The sequence below is a fragment of the Stegostoma tigrinum genome, chromosome 6 (genome assembly GCF_030684315.1).
Source record: "Stegostoma tigrinum isolate sSteTig4 chromosome 6, sSteTig4.hap1, whole genome shotgun sequence".
Lineage (NCBI taxonomy): Eukaryota > Metazoa > Chordata > Chondrichthyes > Orectolobiformes > Stegostomatidae > Stegostoma > Stegostoma tigrinum.
The window spans coordinates 81,787,079-81,808,741 of NC_081359.1; the positions used below are offsets into that span (position 1 = coordinate 81,787,079).

The 21,663-nt window shown below is 40.7% G+C and overlaps 1 protein-coding gene across 3 annotated transcripts in view; it reads left to right on the forward strand.

The window, feature by feature from the left end:
* The window catches only part of brca2 (BRCA2 DNA repair associated), a 105,191-nt gene that overhangs the window by 53,669 nt on the left and 29,859 nt on the right, over window positions 1-21,663 (forward strand). For all 3 annotated transcript variants that reach the window (XM_048533379.2, XM_048533380.2, XM_048533381.2), the window contains 6 exons: window positions 153-340; window positions 8,105-8,275; window positions 9,450-9,849; window positions 12,742-12,897; window positions 15,826-15,973; window positions 18,849-18,973. In XM_048533379.2, coding sequence (XP_048389336.2) covers window positions 153-340; window positions 8,105-8,275; window positions 9,450-9,849; window positions 12,742-12,897; window positions 15,826-15,973; window positions 18,849-18,973 — 1,188 coding nt within the window. The remainder of the gene's footprint in view (window positions 1-152; window positions 341-8,104; window positions 8,276-9,449; window positions 9,850-12,741; window positions 12,898-15,825; window positions 15,974-18,848; window positions 18,974-21,663) is intronic.

Consider the following 21,663-nt stretch of genomic DNA (forward strand, 5'->3'; position numbering starts at 1 on the left):
TAATATTTTGAGAAGTGAAACGATGTGCTAAGTTTAATTCGTATTTGCCATGTCCTCCCAATTTTCCAGCCAAAGGAAATAGAACCAGGAAACAATTCAGCAATGAGAATACATCAAATGGATTAGTAATTGAGCTATCTTCTTTTCACCAGCTATACATTAATGGAGTGAGCAGAGGTACTTTGAAGGTACGAGCAGAAAATGCAGAGTCATTTCAGATCAACAGTCGAGAATTCTTCAGTGAAGAACTGATTAAAACTGGAAATGGAATGCAGCTTGCTGATGGTGGTTGGCTTATACCTGACAACAATGGAATGGCAGGAAAATGTGAATTTTACAGGTTAGAGACATATAGCTATATATTTGCTTCAACATGAGATGAAAATGTTATTATAAATGTACACTGACAATGCCTGGAATTTAAATCCATCCTGTGGTTACCTGTTTTGCAAGTTTGCACCCATTTTAATATGCTGTGGGAACTTGCAATACAACATTTTAAGAGAAAAACTTAACAGTCAATGTGACAAATATGACGACAGAGACACAAGCTGCACGTCCACCTTTGGTCAGCAGATAGTGACAGCAAAAGTAGTGAAAGGGAACAGAAAAACCTGTCTGCCTCCCTAACCGGTTCTTCCTCTCACCCATCCCTTCCTCCCACCCCAAGCCGCACCCCCATCTACCTACTAACCTCATCCCACCTCCTTGACCTGTCCGTCTTCCCTGGACTGACCTATCCCCTCCCTACCTCCCCACCTATACTCTCTCCACCTATCTTCTTTACTCTCCATCTTCGGTCCACCTCCCCCTCTCTCCCTGTTTATTCCAGAACCCTCTCCCCATCCCCCTCTCTGAAGAAGGGTCTAGGCCCGAAACGTCAGCTTTTGTGCTCCTGAGATGCTGCTTGGCCTGCTGTGTTCATCCAGCCTCACATTTTATTATCTTAGAAAAATTCCAAAACTGATTTTACAATTCTATAAGATTGGTCCATTTGACCCTTTAAGCTTGCTCTGCCAATTCAATAAGGTCAGGGTAGATCTGATCTTAATGTCAACTCGAGATGTTTGCATATCCCTGATGGCCAGTTTGCATATTGTAAATGTACATGATTTGCTTTTCCCTTTGATTTCATTGAATCTTTCAGTGCATTGTGTCATGACAGACTGCTAAACTAAATTAGCCTCTTTCTATCTCTGTATTCAAATCACAGTAAAATTAAGCTCTCAAAAACCCTCAACAATCATTCCCTTGGCCCTTAATCAGACTTTGTGAATCAATCCCAGACTTTGTGAATAATTAGCTTCCAAACTCCAGTTATGCATCTTTAACAAAAGACTTACCTATTTATTAAATGCACAATAACTTTAGCAGAGGGAAAACTAAACACTATAAATGCATCAATGTCTGTATTTTGAACTGAGAAAATTTGTTTCCAGACCCCATTTGCACAAAGGCAGACAGTTAACATGGGATAAATAAAATAACCAAACTAACTAGGTAGCTAGATTACTCGATTACCCTTCATGAAGTGCTGTTTTGCAGGCATGGATGTGTAATCCTTTGCTTTTCTGGAACTGCCAATCAGGGTCACCTACTCAGTCCACCCCGACAAAAGGCAGCAATACTTGTCGCTCTGTTTTCTACTAATTGCACTTCCAAAATGTAGTGTAACAGATCAGGCAGGGAGCTTTCAAATTTGCATGCAGCCTTGTCATTAGCCAAACCCGTCTACTCTGAAAACACCGTTTCAATTGAACGTCTTCCTGATGGCTTAATTACCGTTCAACAACTACCATCTGCATGAACACAGCATTGGTTCCAGACTTGCTGGAACTGATTCCTAGGTGCTGACCACCTTAACAGCATACTTCTGCACACTGCTCTTCCTGAGGTTGCTGTGTCTGCTGGAACTGTTTTAACCATCAACTAGCCTGGAATTAGCCTCCAGATCTGCACCCTCAAACAAACAAAGTTTGTTTCGTCAGTTCTTTTCCTTTTACCACAAGCTGTTTCAAAATCCACAAGCCACTCTTAGCTAACAACTTGCAGTTCACCGCTCCAAACCAAAATTGAGAAATGTACAATTTTAACAGTAATGAAACATCAGCTATGGTTCTGACATTTAAAATGTTTCATTTAGATCTTCCAAGGGAAGATTTTTTCTGTTTCTATTGTTTAGCATTGGCTACAGCTTTAACACTACTTTATTGATATTTATGGTCTTTTCTTGAAAATGCACTCAGTCCAGCTGAATCTGTAGTTTTGTTCATTTTCCATTTGAGCCTCCTAATCTCCAATCAGATTTCTTAACTCAGCTGCCATAGAGCTCTATTCCATGTCCATCCTGCAACATTAAACCTCACTTGAAGTGCAGCAATGTTATCTGCTTCCGCCATCATTGTACCAGCATTTTCTACATTCTTGATACTTTGTCTCCTGTAGTCTCAAATGGAACTCCTGTCTGTCATGCATTAGTAAAGATATTCTTATGTACACACTTTAAGTCGCCCCATTTCATCATTACCAAGACTGAGTATCTCCCATTTCTTGGACAACTCTTCTAAGACTACTTTTGAATAAGGTATAGGAAACATCTCTGCTTATTTAATAATCTGAAAATATCCTCTTAATTTCTGTCTCTCTTTTTGACTTCTCTCCTATTTTATATTATAGACTGCTATCACTCTTTAAATTTTTGGAGTAGTGATAAGATCATGAGAAATAAAAATGAGTAGGCTTCAAGAGGGATGTAAACTAATTAGAAGTGAGGAAGGGTTCAGCAGTGGGATACTTGGCTTACAAAGCAAAAAGATGCAGAGGCATTGCAGGGCAGTTATTTTGATAATGGAGAAAGGTCAGTGTACAAGCTTAAAACAGAAGTAAATTGATTCAGTGTGGAGAAATGGTAAAAAGGCAGAAGTAATGACTCAATTGAAATGTTCATAGTATTCAGAACAAAATAAATGAAATGGCACAAATGATGCTTTCAATCTGATTGCCATTACGGAGATATGATTACAAAGAGATCAAAGCTAGGAACTGAATATTCAAGGACGTAAACACAATTTCTATCACTAGAGGAAAAATTACTCTGGAAGCTAATAGGACTAAAGGTGGATAAATGCCTGGGACCTGATGGGTTATATCCTAGGATTTTGAAGGGAGTAGCAATTGAGGCAGTAGATGCGCTCTGGTAATCTTCCAAAAATGATCGCCTGTCATTCTTTTAAATTTCAGTGAATGTAAGCCAAATCTCTCTCATGCTCATAGTGTTAGGGGTAGTATATTTAGCATGGATAATTGATTGTTTTCTACTAGTTAAACAGAGTTTGGTAAAGGGGACATTTTCAGGCTGGCAGCCTATAATGAATGGAGTGCCACGGGGGTTAGTGCTGGGGTCACAGTTGGATACAATTTATGTCAGAAGCGAATGTACAATTGTCAAGTTTTCAGTGACGCAAAAGTAAGTCAGAAGTTGAGTAGTGAGGATGACACAAAGTTTACCGAGGGATTATAGACAGGCTAAGTGAGTGTGCCGAAACTTAGAATATATTGTGGGAAGATGTGAGGTTTTTCCTTAGCCAGCAAGAATAGGAGGGCTGAGTATTATTTAAATTGGGGGAAAACTGCTGAAAGTTGCATGTTGGAGGGATTTGGGAGGTCCTCAGAGGAGGCCAAAAAGGCTAATATCCAAGTTTAGCAGGTAATAGGGAAGGCAAGTAAACTATTGGCCGATATTTCAAAGGGAATGGTGTCTAAAAATAGGAAGGCCCTGCATAAACATGACAACAAGGGACTTATTAGTCCACAGCTAAATATTATGTTTCCTTAGGGCACCAGAAGTATTCAAAGTACTAATGGAGACAATCCAGAGAAACTTCACCAGGTTAACCCTGAGTATAAAGGCTTTCCTTATAATAACGAACTGATTCCATTGGACTTGTGAGATAATAAAATGTGAGGCTGGATGAACACAGCAGGCCAAGCAGCATCTCAGGAGCACAAAAGCTGACGTTTCGGGCCTATCTCTGATGAAGGGTTTAGGCCCGAAACGTCAGCTTTTGTGCTCCTGAGATGCTGCTTGGCCTGCTGTGTTCATCCAGCCTCACATTTTATTATCTTGGAATTCTCCAGCATCTGCAGTTCCCATTATCTCCATTGGACTTGTGTTCGTTGGAGTGAAAAGAATAAAAGATGACCATACTGAAACTTATAAAATTCTTCAGGGATTTCACATGGTAAATGCTGAAAGTCCAAGACCAGAGGTCACATCTCAGAAAAGGGCCACCCATTTAAGATTGAGATGGGGAAGAAAGCCAATCTCTGGAATTCTTTACCACAGAAGACTGTAGAGGTTGTATCATGAAGTATATTCCAGGTTGAGAGAGAGGGGTTTTTAATCAGTAAGGGAAGTAACGATATGGTAATGCCGCAGGAAAGTGCATTTGAGGATTACCGGATTAGCCATGATCTCATGGAATGGGGGAGCAAATTTGGTGGACAGAATTTGCTGTTGACTTTCCTTCTAGTAGCTGCACAAGTTCATTCTTTCCTGATCACGTCTTTGTAACACTTGCCTTCCTCTAATTTAGAACTGTTTCTCTTGTTCTGTCTTTGTCCCATTGAATAATAATGCTAAATTTAATTATTATATTCACTATCTCCAAACTGGACACCCACTGCTGCTTCATCCAATTGCCCAATTTCATGTCCTAAGACCAAATTGAGAATTGCACCCTGTCTGAATGGGCTTGTTATATGCTAGCTAAAAATGTTCTGCATATAGTTTAAGAATGTTGTGACCTCTGGGCCTTTTAAATTCCAGTTGATAATTGAGTAATCGACATTTCTGAAGAAGGGTCCCGACCTGAAACGTCAAGCTTTCCTTCTCGTCTGATGCTGCTTGGCCTGCAGTGTTCATCCAGCTTCACACTGTGTTAACCCTATTTATTGAAACTGTTTTGTTTCTGCACTCAGAAACTACTCGGGTGTTTGCTCCTTGAACTGTCTTCACTATTTGAGAGTTGAAAATGCATCCTAAGCAGTATTGTTATAATCCCAGGTGCTGGTAATACTGAACAGTTCTGAGCCCAGACTGAAGCCTGGCTTGATAAATTTATTTTTTTAATGTTTATTTAACAAGATGATTTTTCATACTACTAGAGAACTGATTTTACTGTAAAACAGAGGTTTATCTCATTAAAAAAAATAGAATAAGCCTATGGAATCACAGAATGCCACCAGAATGGAAACAGCATATTCAGCCCAACAGTTTTAGACCAACTCTCTGAAGAGCATTCCACCCAGATTTACACTCCCTCCCCCCCACCCCATCCTGTAACTCTGCATTTCCATTGGCTAATCCACCCAAACTACATGTCACAATATGGGCAATTTAGCATGGCAATCCGCCTAACTTGCACATGTTTGGACTGTGGGAGGAAGTCTGAGCACCCAGGGAAACTCATGCAGACACAGGGAGACTCTACACAGACAGTCTCCCGAGTCTGGAATTGAACCCGGGCCCTTGGTGCTGCGAGGCACTGAGCAGCCTGTGCCTAGCTATTGATGTATAATTTTGAATGATTCTGAAACACCCAGTAAAAATATAATCCCGTCCATCCCAGTCGTCTTACCCCACAGTACTCAATCACCAGAGATATATTTTGGTTCTCTGTCATTTCTGTGGTTTAACTCTTTTTTTCAATTTCTAATCTTGAGAGTTGGCACTGTCACCTTTGATGGTCACAAAACTAAGCTTGCACTTTCTAATCTTTGAATAGCCTCTTCACAGTTCTAACCTAACAATTCTGGTTTGGAAGTTTCAAACTAAAACTTCTGCACTGATGTAACCTACTTTTTAAAATTACCTTAACTGACTCGTTTCTGTAAAGACATTCTTTTATGCATTTAACTTCAATTTTGACTCATGCAAAATCCACTGTCTAAAATAATTGATGTTCATCTGTTGATACAAGGCATGTAAGGTTTATGAGATATAAATCACATCTCAGTGTGAGTGTCCTTATTTTTCATTTGAGATCAACCTATATTGCCTCATTTGATGCTCATTTTAGTATATTGCTCATCTAGCAGTAATTGATTCTTGTAACGAGGGGTAACGAGCCAGATGAAATCAAGTCTGCTAACATTGGATTCACATCAGAATGAAATGAAAACATTTGACCCTCAAGATTTCACAGTTGTTCCTAAATAGACTTTTAAGAAAACACTAAGGTACCAAGTTTATAACTTAATCAGAAATTAATAATTTATTATTAATACTCTAACTTCAATAGTGCAAAGCTAAGCAATGAGGTAATCTAATTAATGTCGATGATTTAAAGCCAACCTTCTTTGATTATAACCTCCATTCTCTCTCAGACACACCTCAATAAAGGATAATTTAGAAAGAAAAGTAGCAATTTGCAACAGTTTGATAGTTGTTTCAGCGATGAGTACCAGGTTTTACAGGCCACGTGGGATTATAATTTTCTTAAATTCCGAAGGCATCAGTCATGCACGCAGCTTCCAGCTGGCTCCAAGAAATATACACTTATTTTTGTAACCTAGGATTCTCTACTCAAGTATTCAATAACCCTTTTAACTGCATGTAAAACTAGAGACAGTAAAATTCAGACACCGCTACCCAGTCTAGTAGCTTCTGAGCATAAACCCTTCTGTCCTCAAAATCCAGTCAAAATCTATTTAATCTATAATTTCCCTCATTCAGCATTTCCCTCTGGCTGGCCAGTGCCCTGAATGACCAATGCAACATCCAACTAGCTGCCAGTCCTGGAACCTAACATCTCCAAGGTCTGAAACATCTGCAGTATTCTTAGAACAATAATTAATCTTCAATTATCTTTCCAGGCCACATCCCAAATGCAAATATCACTTTGTTAATTCTCCCTTCTTTTAAAACAAACTGCTGTTTGAAGTTTGATTCTTAACTTCAGCTCACCCAAAGCAAAAATGAGTAAAATAAACAAAAACCCATGATGGTTTGAGCATTCTTTAACCATTAATATTATACGCCATCTTTTTGGTACCTTGCTGTATTCTGCCTGAAGAATGTAAATCCAAAGATGTTAGGCTGCTATCTTTTGCACCTCTGAGTCAGTTTTCCATTATAATAGAGATATAGTTTGTTATGTGTCTACCTGTGCCCTCACTTATCAGTTATATGCTATGTTGTTGGTGTTTACATATATACCTTTTTGAATACTGCCAAATTCCTGTTCCTCTGCTTTTCAGAATCACTCACTAGATTTTTACATCCCATCCCAATGTCAATCTAGGTTAGACCCTACCCAACAATACTGTTAAATACAGTTTACTGATCATAAAACCAAGTTGAATCTGTAATCTGATTTTTATGTCATATTACTGCGTCCTCAACAATGGATTGTTACACTTTTCCCAGTGACAAAAATGTTACAATAACTGTCCTACAATTTGTGCTTAATCTCCATCTTACCTTTAATAGTGTTGTGACGTAACTTAATCTGACAAATGTGCAATACTGTGTATGAATTTCGGTGCCACTGTTTGCTAGATATTTAGCTGCATGTCTCAAAGACTGATGGATTACATCAAACGACGTGACCCTTTGATTATTTATACACATAAGACGTTAATTGCACCAACCAGACCATGCTTGCAAAGCTCACAACATAGTCTCCTTTTGTGTGTGTTCTTCGTCATGCTGTTGAGTTAACATTGTAGCTCAAGTAACTGTAGTAAAGCTGCATTATCTGTTAGAACGAACAGTAATGATAAAACATACAAATAATCTGGATATTTCTTCCAGTTTCATTTATTAATATTTAAACCTTTAAAAGGTGCCTTTATCACTAGTGACTTTTAAAATGAATTATGTTCCCACCTTGTTTACATAATAAACAAATGTGAGAAATTAAAAGCTAGGATATTTTCGACGGGTTTTGTTACTCGGGCTGTTCCAGAGATGTTGTTTACCAGGACTGCTGTATCTCAACTGAGAACTGTCCCTGGAAAACTTAATCATGTGGTCTGTTGGTATACGCGAATTTGATCAGTTCTCTTTTTTTTTGCCCCCCCCCCCCCCCCCCAACCAAAGAGCTCTCTTAGATTCTCCTGGTGTGGATCCCAGATTAATCAGTGAAGCTTGGGCTTACAACCATTATAGGTGGTTAGTGTGGAAATTTGCAGCGATGGAGACAGCGTTCCCCAAAGAGTTTGGTGGCAGATGCCTGACACCAGAAACAATTCTTCTGCATCTTAAATACAGGTGTAGTCTCTTTCCCTTTAGTATATGTCTTGTTTCTTGTTATGTAGTTTCTAAAAAATATATTGATTTCTCTCCTCCTCACTCTCTCCTTTGTGTGGCTATATTTTTCCCAAAAAAAATTTGCTTAATTTGAAAGAATCACAGTTGTTACAGCAGGCTGTTCAGCCTGTAATGCCTACACCAGTTCTGCTACCTGGTTCTCATCTACCTTCGTGCCATATCCCTGCAAACCAGCTCTGTCCACATAATCATCCGATGCTCTCCTAATGCCTCAATTGAATGCGGCAATTGAGTGTGGGAGTTCATTCAATACCCGACTTCCTCTGTGAAAATGTTTTTTTTTCCTTGTTCCAGTTGCACAACACTTTAAAAGCCTTAAGAACTTCCAAATGCATGCTACCATTTGTGTCCTTAAAATGTTCCAAAATGCATCATATTCACCGAATTACTCTTGAAGATGAGTCATTGTTGAGGAGACATGAGAGAAATTGTGCAATTTAACTGTTCAGGTAAAACAATTTTGAAATGAAGTAATTAAATGACCATCCCAGAGTACAAACTCAACTGTTCCAAAGCAGGTCCTAATCTGCTGTTGGAACGTCCATAGGTAGGTTTTATGTAGATTAACAAATTTTATTCTTTTAGGAACCTTTATTTACATGGACCTTTAACATTCATATTAATCTGTACCCTTTAATATTACCTTAATGATCAAAAATAAATCTGAATACAAATTTCAGTTTGACATCAACTTTAAACTGACTGCAGGAATCTAATGTAATGTGATAAGTTTACAAAAGTGAAGTAAAAACCTAACAATTGCAAACACCATTTTCTGCCACGAAGGCCCTGATGCTTTATTCCACATCCTGACTTTCTCTGACATCCTCCATTACCCAGCTAAAATGAGATTATCCTTTTAAAAAAAGTTCCAGTCCTGCATATACAAATGAGTGGTTCCTACCCCTATATCACTTATTCTCATGATTTCGTATTTCCAATAACCCTTTGCATGGAACTATTTCCTCCATCTTCCTTCCAATATTCCAGCACATGGAGAGAGAATATAAGGATGTATTTCTTTTGAATAAGTGTTTGTTTTGAAGTGACGAATTTTGAGTTGCCACTCAAATTTAAGTTTTGCAAATATAATTTTCTTATTTTGGTATTGTAGGTATGATGTAGAGATTGATAAGTGTCATCGATCTGCTTTGAAGAAAATTATGGAAAGGGATGATGTGCCAGCAAAAACACTTGTAGTTTGTGTTTCTAAGATAATATCAATGGGAGTAAAATCATACCAAAGTAACCTGGATCTTGATGATACAATTAAACAGTCTAAAACCGTATCTGAGAAGTGCGTCATAGAAGCAAAGAAGGACATGTGCTTCGGAGTTGTTGAAGTCACTGATGGCTGGTACGGAATTAAGGCCCTTCTGGATCTTCCACTCACAACACTTTTGCAGAAAAGAAGACTTGTAGTTGGTCAAAAGATTGTTGTCCATGGCGCAGAACTTATTGGGTCACAGGATGCTTGTACACCTCTGGAAGCGCCAGAAACACTCATGATAAAGGTAAGGAAAAAATAATTAATGATGACTGTTGAACACATTTTTGTAATACTTACATTTTAATTATGCATTGTTTTGTTTTATGACACTCTGACAAGTTTTTTCCTCTATGAGAGATTTGTGAACATCACTTTTTGAAGTCTTATTCTGTTTATCCAACTAATCCAGTAAGTAACTGAAAGGATACGAGCATTTTAGATAAGGAGAGATAGGTTTGGGTGCATGAATGGAGCTGAATCCCCAAAAAGTGATATCAAGATTGGAACTGTAATGTCATCCTGTCCTGTTCTGGTTTCACCAGAACCTATGTTTGAGGAAAGAGCTTGGACCAATTGGGAGAGTCATTTAAATGTTTAAATAGCAAATAAGATTCCTTGAGGTAAGAATCCTGGCTTGAATAACCAGCAGACCTATTTCTAAACTTGTCTTTAGGGTCACTGAGACAAGTGGACAATGGGAAATACTACTACAGTGAAAGTGACAGGTTGGGAAGGATGGTCAGGGAAACTAAAGAATTACAGCTAGAGCCACGTGAGAAGCTGTTACGCAAAGCACTGCTTCTCAAACAATGCTTGACAGGTGATTATCAACTTCATCAAAATCACTTCACCCATCTTGGCCTTTGTTCACCTTAGTTTCACTTTGCTCCAGACTTAAGATAACACAGCATCTGCAATTCAAGCTGTAGCTTCCACCTTTTGACAAAGAGGTGAAGTAAATTTAACAGAACGAGTACCAGCTATTTTCTTTAGCTGCCACATGCATTTTTTAATGTAGGTGGGTTAACTATAGATCAAGTTCTAAAGAGGAAGACTCCCCAACATAAACTGACCTGCAGATCCTATGTTGTGAACACCAAAGCATCAGAAGACTTGGATTTCACAGCACATCATTGCTAACTGCACGTAAAAAAACAAGATTGACTTCTAAGTGAATGAGGTGGGCACATACTCCCTGTGGCTGTTAAGGTGCCTCTTATGGAGCACCTCTGGATTACTACTGTGGGAGGAGAAGGCGGAAGCCAGGTGAGAAAAACATGAGTGCACTGCCACACCAATACCCCACCCTTTCCACAACTACCTTCTGCCCCAAGTGTGGTAGAGCCTGCAGAAGCCGCATCAGACTGTAAAACCAGCTCCGGACTCACCCTGAGAATGGAAGAAAATCATTCTGGACTGTGAGAGTCCGCCAAATAATGATGATGTCTGTCATGGAAGAGCCCTCACCTGCCCCCATCCTTAACATGCCCCCATCTCTTGACTCATACTCTAAAGCTCACTTCTACGTGGAGACAAAGCAGAGAGCCAAGAAAACAGTTGCCTAGTTGTTCTGAGTTGTTTTCTATTACAATACATCACCCATTGAAGGGCTTCTCTCCAAAAGCTTGTGATTTCAAATAAACCTATTGGTTATAACCTGGTGTTGTGTAACTTCTGACAATACGTCATGTGGCCAGTTACTACCAATAGCACATATAGGTCCCACAAATGTGCGTTGTGTTTATGGTGCCTTTCCAAGGAAAGTTTCTAGATTATTTTAAAAATGCAGCTGATTCATTAATATCCTTCAAAGAAAGGAACCTGCTTTCACTACTCCAGTCACATTACAATGTGGACTCTGAACTTCCAATGCATTCATTTTGTTACAGAACCCAGGAACAAAACTCAACTTATGAATGTTGCTAGGGAATTTCATTTAAATTGATGTGCAATGTTAGTGGTACATTCTTTCTTTCTTGTTTCTTTTGTTTTCTCTGTTACCCGCAAGGCTAACATTTGTTTTCCATCAATAATTGCCTTTGAGCTGAATGGCTTACTTGGCTGTTTCAGAGGGCAGTTAAGAGTCAGTCGCATTGCTTTGCTTTGAGTTTGGAGTCATGTGCTAGCCAGACCAAGTAAGGATAGCAGATTTCCTTCCTAAAAGGACACTAGTAAACAAGAGGGTTTTTTTAAAGTAAAAATGGCTTTGACATCACGGCCATCATTGCAGCTGATGGCAGCTGTCAGTAATGTTGGGATTTGAACCCCTGTCCTTTTGAGCCTTAGCCGTGGCCTCTTGATTTCATTCCAGTGACATTACCACTACACCATCGTCTTCCCTCAATGTAAATTCTGCTGCAAGGTGTTGTACAGCATTCAGTAGACCACTTGGCCTAACCAATACATTTCAGTTTTTATCTTCCACTTGATCCAAAAGAGAGTACGCCATTACACTTCATAGATCTTCAATCTACTAGTACATGGATTCCAGGATATCCTGTTTGCCCTCTCTGCAGTTTGAAGATTTCTAAATCTCTCCAAAGCTTGAATCTCATATTCCACATCTATTGTTTTAGAATATTTCCAAACTATAATGAAAAGTCCTTGCATGCAAATGCCAACTTAATTACAAAGGAGCCAATCGTGGCTAAATATTCGTGGTATAATATGACAGAAATGTGATTTAAGTTGACCACCTGTGAGCAAGGTAATTATATTTGTCATTGCACTTTATGAAATAAATAATGACAAATAAATGATTAGTTTGCCTAAATTATTTTTTTAAACAATGCAAATAAGTAAAACTAAACTGTTGTACATAATAGTACATGGGGGTCATTAGTTCAGTTATTTGGGTGGCTAGTTTGCGACGCAGTGTCACACTAGGGACGTAGGTTCCATTATCTCTGAGGTTACCGAAGAAGGTTCTGTCTGAAGCATGGTCATCTTCAGGTTAAACTGCCACAAGCCATCTCCCTCCTCTGTCTACTTTCTCCGCTCGCTCTTTGTCCCACTCTGTCTCTCTTCTCCTCGTCTTCGCCCGCGCTGTCGTGTGAGAGCAGTGCTACATCCTCTGGGACTATGGTGACTTTGCTGAATTGAATTTCAATATAATAATCCATGCTTTCTGATTTAGATTTCAGCCAATGGTACCAGACCAGCTCGATGGAATGCTAAGCTAGGATTTCATCGTGATCCTCGACCTTTCCCATTACCAATATCTTCCCTGTTTACTGAAGGTGGAATGGTTGGTTGTGTTGATGTGATTGTTGTTCGAATTTATCCTGTACAGGTATGGAAGATTATGCAGTAAAATGAGTAAATTGAAATATTTTTGTAGATGAAGACTTGTCAGTTAATATTATTAGATATCATTATGTACATTTTGATAAATTGCTTGAGAGGAGTGAGGGGTTAAGTGTGGAGATGGAGGAACGCAGCAGGTCAGGCAGCATCAGAGGAGTAACAAAGTTGACATTTGGGTCAGGACCCTTTTTCAGGGAGGTGGGGAAGTGAGCTCAGAAATAAATAGAGCCGAGTGCTGGGCTGGGGAAGGTAGGGTGGGATGGTGATAGGTGAATGCAGGCAGACAATAGTAGGGATTGGTCAGTGAGGTGGGAGGAGTGGATAGGTGGAAGATAAGATGGACAGATTGTGTCAGGTCAAGGAGGTGGGGCTGAGATGGAGGATTGGTCATGGAATGAGGCTGCGGGTGGGGATATTTTGAAACTGGTAAAGTCCACATTTAGGCCATTCGGCTGTAGACTCCCAAGGCGGAAATATAAAGTGCTGCTCCCCAGTTTCTGGATGGCATCATTGTGTCGCTGGAGTAGGCCCAGGATAGACATGTCACCCAAGGAGTGGGAGGGGGAATTGAAATGATTTGCCATTCATCACAAACAGAGTGCACATGCTCTACAGCTCTAAATTCTGTGCACTCATCAGTCGTCATCCCTACTTCTGACCTTATAAAGGTGAGATCATTGAAGCAGCTGAAGATAACTAGGTCCAGGACACTACATGAAGAAACAACTTCAGCGATATTCTGTGCTGAGATGATTGGCCTCCAACAGTTCTTTTTATTCATTCAGGAGCTGAGGGTGTCGCTGGCTAGGCAGCATTTATTGCCCATCCCTAACTGACAAGAAGGCAGTTGAAAGTCAACCACATTGTTTGGGTCTGGAGTCACATGTAGTCCAAACCAGGTAAAGATGGTAGTTTCCTTCCCTAAAGGACATTTGTAACAATGGATTCATGGTCATCATTAGATTCTCAATTCCAGATATTTATTGAATGCAGATTCCACCATCTGCCGTGGCAGGTTTCGAACCCAACTTCCCAGAATGTTATCTGGGTCTCTGGATTAATAATCCAGCAATAATGCCACTAGGCCATCACCTCCCCAACAGTCTCAAATGTTATATTTTAACATTTAACCAATACGGAGGTTTCCTCTTATTTCCATTGGTTTTAATTTTGCTGGAGCCATATTGGCCCACAGAGACACAGGCTGCCTTGATGTCTAAAGTAGTCATTTGCCCCATACCTCTTGAATTTAGCTGTGTCACCTACGTTTGCACAAGGCTGTAATGAGGCCAGGAGTCAAGAGGTCCTGACAGAACCCAACTGGATATCAGTGGACAGTTTATTGCTGTTTGAGGGCCTTAAAATAAAGGGCTAAATAGGTTGTTGGGTTCAGTTTTCCAAAATCTCCTTGAATTGAGCATGTTCTGTCAGATTGGAAAATAGCAATGTGACTCCTTTATTCAAACATGGAAGGACACAAATTGGGAAACTACAGGGCAGTTAATTTAGCATCTTCAAAGGGAAATAGCATGACGCTATTATTAGAAAGTTTATAGCAAGTCATTTTAAGGTAATCAATTCAACATGACTTCGTTAGAGAGAAGTCATGTTTAATCAACTGACTGAAGTTCTTTGAAGGTGGACCATGCTGTGGATAAAAGGAAACTTGTGGATATGCTGTCCTTAAATTTTCAGAAAGCATTTGATAAAATTCTGCATCAAAATTCATGAATAGTAGATTGACTGGCTAACAGGATATAGTCAAAAAATTGAGTCATTTTCCGGTTGTCAAGATAACATGAGAGTTGTGTGCCACAAGGAGCAATCATGAGGTCTCAACTTCTTACAATGTATAGAAACGATTTGTCAAAAGGTACCCAAGGTACAGGTGATAAATTCGCTTTTGATCTGTAATGGTCAAGATCATATGAGGATGCCAGGATGGATCATCACTTTTAGCTGAAAATGGGTGGAATACTTCAGTTTATCTTTTACATTTAATTTTACCATTGGGAATAGGAGTTCACGTACCCTGCTTCTCTTCGCATTAAGTTTTAGTTGTCCTCTACCACATCATAATTACATGTCCCATTGATTGTGTGGTTGCTTGGCTTTGTGACATGTTGTGTCTGCTGTTTAGCATGCATTTGAAGAGCCAACTTCTTCTCCTATATTCTATGGTTTTAGCTTTCTTAGGTCTAATGGAATCGTAGAGTATGGGGAGAAAGTGGGAACAGGGCACTGAGTTGGATGATCAGCCATGACTATATTGAATAGCAGAGTAGACTCAAATAGTTTTGACAGTCGAAGCTTTGAGAGAGTAGAGTCAAGCTAGAAAGGGTCTAGGCCTGAAACGTCAGCCTTCCTGCTCCTCTGATGCTGCTTGGCCTGCTGTGCTCATCCAGCTCTACACAAATGGGTTAATTGAAAGTATGCAGGAAGGAAAAATTGAAATACCATTCTTTTCATGGTTTCTTGCCAAATTTGTTTTTTTTTGGTACAGGTAATAATATTAAGGGAGAAATGTATTTTTAATTTTACATGGAAATTTCTCCTAAATCACTCAAATGTTTGACTGAGATTACGGTAACATCATAGATGCAACCTGCTAATTATTTTTTGTATTTTTGGTGTTGGTTTAGTCTTATTGCACGCTGGGAACTTTTACATTAAAATGTAAATAGTAAAATGGTACTTGTACGTGAGTTGCTGTCAGGAGGGATGTAATATTGTATAGCTGAGCATTCTGCTATACTACCCGCCATTGCTGCCCTCTCTGGGGAGGTCTAAATAAATTTAATTCAGCAATTGCTGCCTGCTGTCTGCTGTGGATCCAGAGTTCTTCTCGGCCAATACACAATGCCCTTTCTATTGTATAGTTTGTATTTCTGATGAGAGACACATTTTTCTTCAGTGGATGGAAAAGAAATCCAACGGAACATACATATTCCGGAATGAACGGGCTGAAGAACGAGAGGCTCAAATACATCATGAAGATCACCAGAGAAAGCTCGAACTGTTGTATGCCAAAACCGAGGCTGAACTACAGGAACAATATGGAGGTAATTAGAACACTGAACTTTTATAGTGATATCTTTGAAAATAACAGGCCAGGTTTTTATTAATACAATGACAATTGCATTTTGTTCCACACTGTGTTTCAAATTATTGCAAATTGTGGTAAAGAAATTAAACTTGGAAGACTTTTTTCTTTTCTTTTGAAGATAATCCTTTCTAGATTACGGTTCTATTTTTGAAGTTGTCTCTTATGTTGAAGTAATAGACAATTAGCATTCTGTGCTAAACCATTACCTTTTTTAGACGTGCAATATGGCACTATGCCTGATAAATCTGGGGCCTGGAGAATATGATGCTTATCTGAAGCTGTGTCACTCTAAAGGCCATTACTCTAATATTCATAAACTTCTGCTTACTCGAGGGATGTGCATGTTGCTGACAACATCAATGTTGTGGAAAGTCACGGTAAAGTATGTTCTTAAACTGTTGTGGTTCATAGGTTTTTTAAAAAATTTGTTGATGTGATATGGGCAGTTCTGGCTATATCAGCATGTATTGACCATTCCCAATTGACCCACAGACAATGATGCTGAACAGTTGTCTTGAACTAGTTCATTCCTTGGAGCATAGGAGCATCTACAGTGCTGTGTCAGGATCTTTCCTAGATGGTATCGAGTTTCTTGAGTGTTGTTGGAGTTGTACCAGTAATGGCAAGTGCCTTGTAGATAATGGACGTGCATTGGAGGGATGGGAGCTGAGTTACTTACTGCAGATGTCCTAACATACGAACTGCTCTCAGAGCCATGGTATTTATCTGGCCGTTCCAATACACTTTCTGGCCTGTGGTATCTCTCAAGAAATTTATAGTGGGGCAGCTATGGTAATGCCAATGCGCATCATGGGACAACAGTTGCGTACTCTCAAGTTGAAGGTGGTCATTCCCTGGAACTTATGTGATGCCAAATGTTACTTGCAATTTATCCGCCCATGTCTGGGTATTGTCCAGGACTTGCTGCATATGGACACAGACTGCTTCAGCATCTGACGAGTTTGATTGGTGCTGAACGTGGTGCATCATAAGAGCATCCAGGTTTCTGGCACTGTGATGGTGGAAAGGTCATTGACGCATCTGAAGATGGTTGGGCCTAGGACTGTACCCTAAGGAACTCCTACAGTGATGTAATAAAGTGTGAAGCTGGATGAACACAGCAGGCCAAGCAGCATCTCAGGAGCTGACGTTTCGGGCCAAGACCCTTCTTCAGAGAGGGGGATGGGGAGAGGGTTCTGAAATAAATGGCGAAAGAGGGGGAGGTGGACTAAAGATGGAGAGAAGATAGGTGGAGGGAGGAGTATAGGTGGGGAGGTAGGGAAGGGATAGGTCAGTCCAGGGAGGACGGACAGGTCAAAGAGGCGGGATGAGGTTAGTAGGTAGGAAATGGAGGTGCGGCTTGAGGTGGGAGGAGGGGATAGGTGAGAGGAAGAACAGGTCAGGGAGGCGGAGACATGCTGGGCTGGTTTAGGGATGCAGTGGGGGGAGGGGACAAGCTGGGCTGGTTTTTGGGATGCAGTGGGGGAGGGGGAGATTTTGAAGCTTGTGAAGTCCGCATTGATACCATTGGGCTGCAGGGTTCCCAAGCAGAATATGAGTTACTGTTCCTGCAACCTTTGGGTGGCATCATTGTGGCACTGCAGGAGGCCCATGATGGACATGTCGTCTAAGGAATGGAAAGGGGAGTTAAAATGGTTCGCGACTGGGAGGTGCAGTTGTTTATTGCGAACCGAGCGGAGGTGTTCTGCAAAGCGGTCCCCAAGCCTCTGCTTGGCTTCCCCAATGTAAAGGAAGCCACACCGGGTACAGTGGATACAGTATGCCACATTGGCAGATGTGCAGGTGAACATCTTAGTATGGAAAGTCATCTTGGGGCCTGGGATGGGGTGAGGGAGGTGGTGTGTGGGCTAAGTTTAGCACTTCCTGTGGTTGCAGGGGAAGGTGCCGGGTGTGGTGGGTGTGGAGGGGACAAGGGAGTTGCGGAGAGAGTGGTCTCTCCGGAAGGCTGACAAGGGTGGGGGTGGAAAAATGTCTTGAGTGGTGGAGTCGGATTGTAGATGGCAGAATTGTCGGAGGATGATGTGTTGTATCCGGAGGTTGGTGGGGTGGTATGTGAGTACGAGGGGAATCCTCTTAGGGCGATTATTGCGGGGGCGTGGTGTGAGGGATGTGTTGCGGGAGACGCGGTCAAGGGCGTTCTCGACCACTGCGGGGGGATCTTTTGTTATCTTGGATTCTCCAGCGTCTGCAGTTCCCATTATTTCTAATATATTTCCATGGTGTGTAGCTTGAAGATAATAGGGCACATACGGCCTGCTTCCTTTTCTCCTGCTCATGGAGTGGAAGTTGCTTGTTTGGTAGGTGGTACCTAAGGAGAAAGATGATCGGGGGGCAGCTATGGCCTATTGGTATTATGGCAAAACTATTATTCCAGAGACCCAATAATGTTCTGCAGACCCGAGTTTGAATCCTGCTATGATAGATGGTGGAAATTGAATTCAATAAAAAAAATCCAGAGCCTGATGATGAAACTGTTGTCGGGGATAAAGACTCACCTGGTTTACTAATGTCTTTTACAGAAGGAAATCTGCCATCTTTTCTTGGTTGGGCATACATGTGACTCCAGACCCATGGTAATGCAGTTGATTCTTAGCTGCTCAGTGGGCAGTGAATGCTAGCCAGTGACACCAACATTCCATAAATGAATTTTTTAAAAGTTAACTGTTCGCTCTCCACATGGTATTTCAGCATCTTTTTCTTTGATTATTTTATGTCCTTGCTAACAGCAAAAATGTAATTAGTTCCTTGATTTTTAAAAATAAACAATCAATTAAAATTATGTTAAACAAGTAAAATGTTTTGTTTTGAAGTTGACCAAAAGAAAAAGAGAGAACACAAAGTGCCGAAGTTAAGTGACCAACAGATCATGATACTTCAGGATGGCGTAGATTTGTTTGAAGCAATTCAGAATTCTTCAGATCCATTATCTGTTGAGGTAATCAAGCATGTATTTTCAACTGTCTTAAATGTGTATTTATCGTTATAATTTATTCCCTGCAATCAGTATTTTGGAATGTTGTTTGGATGTTTAGAATGGTATTTCCTTTTAGAATACTGCTCAGGTATGTGTCGTGTTGGGGGTAAATGGATGAAATAGCTGCACCCTTAGTTTAACCATGACCTGCAAGGGCCACATCCAGTTCCCTCTTGAATATATCTAACAAACTGGCCCCAACAGCTTTCCGTAGTAGAGAATTCCGCAAGTTCGCAACTCTGAGTGAAGTAGTTCTTTCTCATCTCCATCCTGAATGGCTTACCCACTTATTCTCAAACTGTGACCCCCTAGTTCTGGATTAACCAACATTGAGAACTTTGCTCCCATGAATAGCCTGCCCAGTCCCATCAGGATTTTATACGTTTCTATGCGATCTCCACCACCTCTCCCCACGCAACCCCCCACCCTGGCAAAGCCCTGTCGATCCAGCCTTTCTTAATGTGTCAGGCCCAGGAATCAGTCTGGTGAACCTTCACTGTACTCCATTAATAGCAGGAATTACCTCTCTTGGACTAGGAGACCAAAATTACACATAGTACTCGAGGTGTGCCTCACCAAGGCCTTGTACAACTGCAGCCAGACTCCTAACTCCTATATCCAAATCCCCTTGTTATCAATGCATTAGTTTTCCTCACCATCTGCTGCACCTGCATGCTAACATTCAGAGACTTTTCTTAAACTGTCACCATTTAGATAATTAGCCTTCCTGTTTTTACTGAATTGGTTTGTCTCCTATTTATCCACATTTTTATATTGCATTAGTATTTGCCCATATGGCAGCCTGTCCAAGTCACCCAGCAACCTGTTAACCATCCTCCTCACAAGCATATGCTGCCACCCAGCTTGGTGGATGTGAGTTTGCTCGCTGAGCTGGAAGGTTCGTTTTCAGACGTTTCGTCACCATTCTAGGTAACATCATCAGTGAGCCTCCGATGAAGTGCTGGTGTTATGTCCCGCTTTCTATTTATCTGTTTAGGTTTCCTTGGGTTGGTGATGTCATTTCCTGTTCTTTTTCTCAGCGGATGGTAGATTGGCTCCAAATCAGTGTTTGTTGATGGAGTTCTGGTTGGAATGCCATGCTTCTAGGAATTCTCGTGCGTGCCTCTGTTTGGCTTGTCCTAGGATGGATGTGTTATCCCAATCAAAGTGGTGTCCTTCCTCATCTGTATGTAAAGATACGAGTGATAGTGGGTCATGTCATTTTGTGGCTAGTTGATGTTCCTGTATCCTGGTGGCTAGCTTTCTGCCTGTTTGTCCAATGTAGTGTTTGTCACAGTTTTTGCAAGGTATTTTGTAGATGACGTTCGTCAGTACCTTGCAAAAACTGTGACAAACACTACATTGGACAAACAGGCAGAAAGCTAGCCACCAGGATACATGAACATCAACTAGCCACAAAACGACATGACCCACTATCACTAGTATCCTTACATACAGATGAGGAAGGACACCACTTTGATTGGGACAACACGTCCATCCTAGGACAAGCCAAACAGAGACATGCACGAGAATTCCTAGAGGCATGGCATTCCAACCGGAACTCCATCAACAAACACTGATTTGGAGCCAATCTACCATCCGCTGAGAAAAAGAACAGGAATGTTCTGTGTTCTATGACATCACCAACCCAAGGAAACCTAAACAGATAAATAGAAAGCGGGACATAACACCAGCGCTTCATCGGAGGCTCACTGATGATGTTACCTAGAATGGTGACGAAACATCTGAAAACGAACCTTCCAGCTCAGCGAGCAAACTCACATCCAGAAACTCAACCTGAGCTACATATCTTCTCAAAACCTGCTAACCCAGCTTGGTGTTGTATGCACATTTGGAGATATTACATTCAATTCCTTCGTTCAAATTGATAATGTATATTGTGAACAGTTGGGGTCCCAGAACTGAATCCTGCAGTACCTCACTGATCACTGTCTGCAACTCTGAAAAGGACCCGTTTATTCTAACTGTCAGCTTCCTGCCTGCCAACCAGTTCTCTGTCCATGTCAGTGCATTACCCCCGATTCCATGAGCTTTAATTTTGCTCACTAATCTCTATTGTGCGACCTTGTCAGAAGCCTTTTGAAAGTCAGATGCACTACATCCACTGATTCACCCTTAACCACTGTACTGTCACATGCTTAAAAAATTTACGGAAGATTTGTCAAGCATAATATCCCTTTAATGAATCCGTGCTGACTTGGACCGAATCTGTCATTGCTTTCCAAATGATCAGTTAATACAGCTTTAATAATTGACTGCAGCAGTTTCCCCACTACTGATGTCAGGCTAACCAGCCTATAATTACCCATTTTCTGTCTCCTTTAAAATGTAGAGTTATATTAGCTACCCTCCAGTCCATTGGAACTCTCTTTCCAATGCTGGAAAATGATCACCAATGCATCCACCATTTCTAGGGCCACTTCCTTCAGTACTCTGGGATGCAGAGCGTCTGGCCCTGGGAACTTAACTGGCTTTAATCCCATCAATTTCCCCAATACCATTTCCTGATTAATGAGAATTTCCTTCAGTTCCTCCTTCGTACTTGACCCTCTGTCCCCCTACATTTCTGAAAAGATATTTGTGTCCTCCTTAGTGAAGACAATTCCCAAGTATTTAGGTTGCAGTGTGTC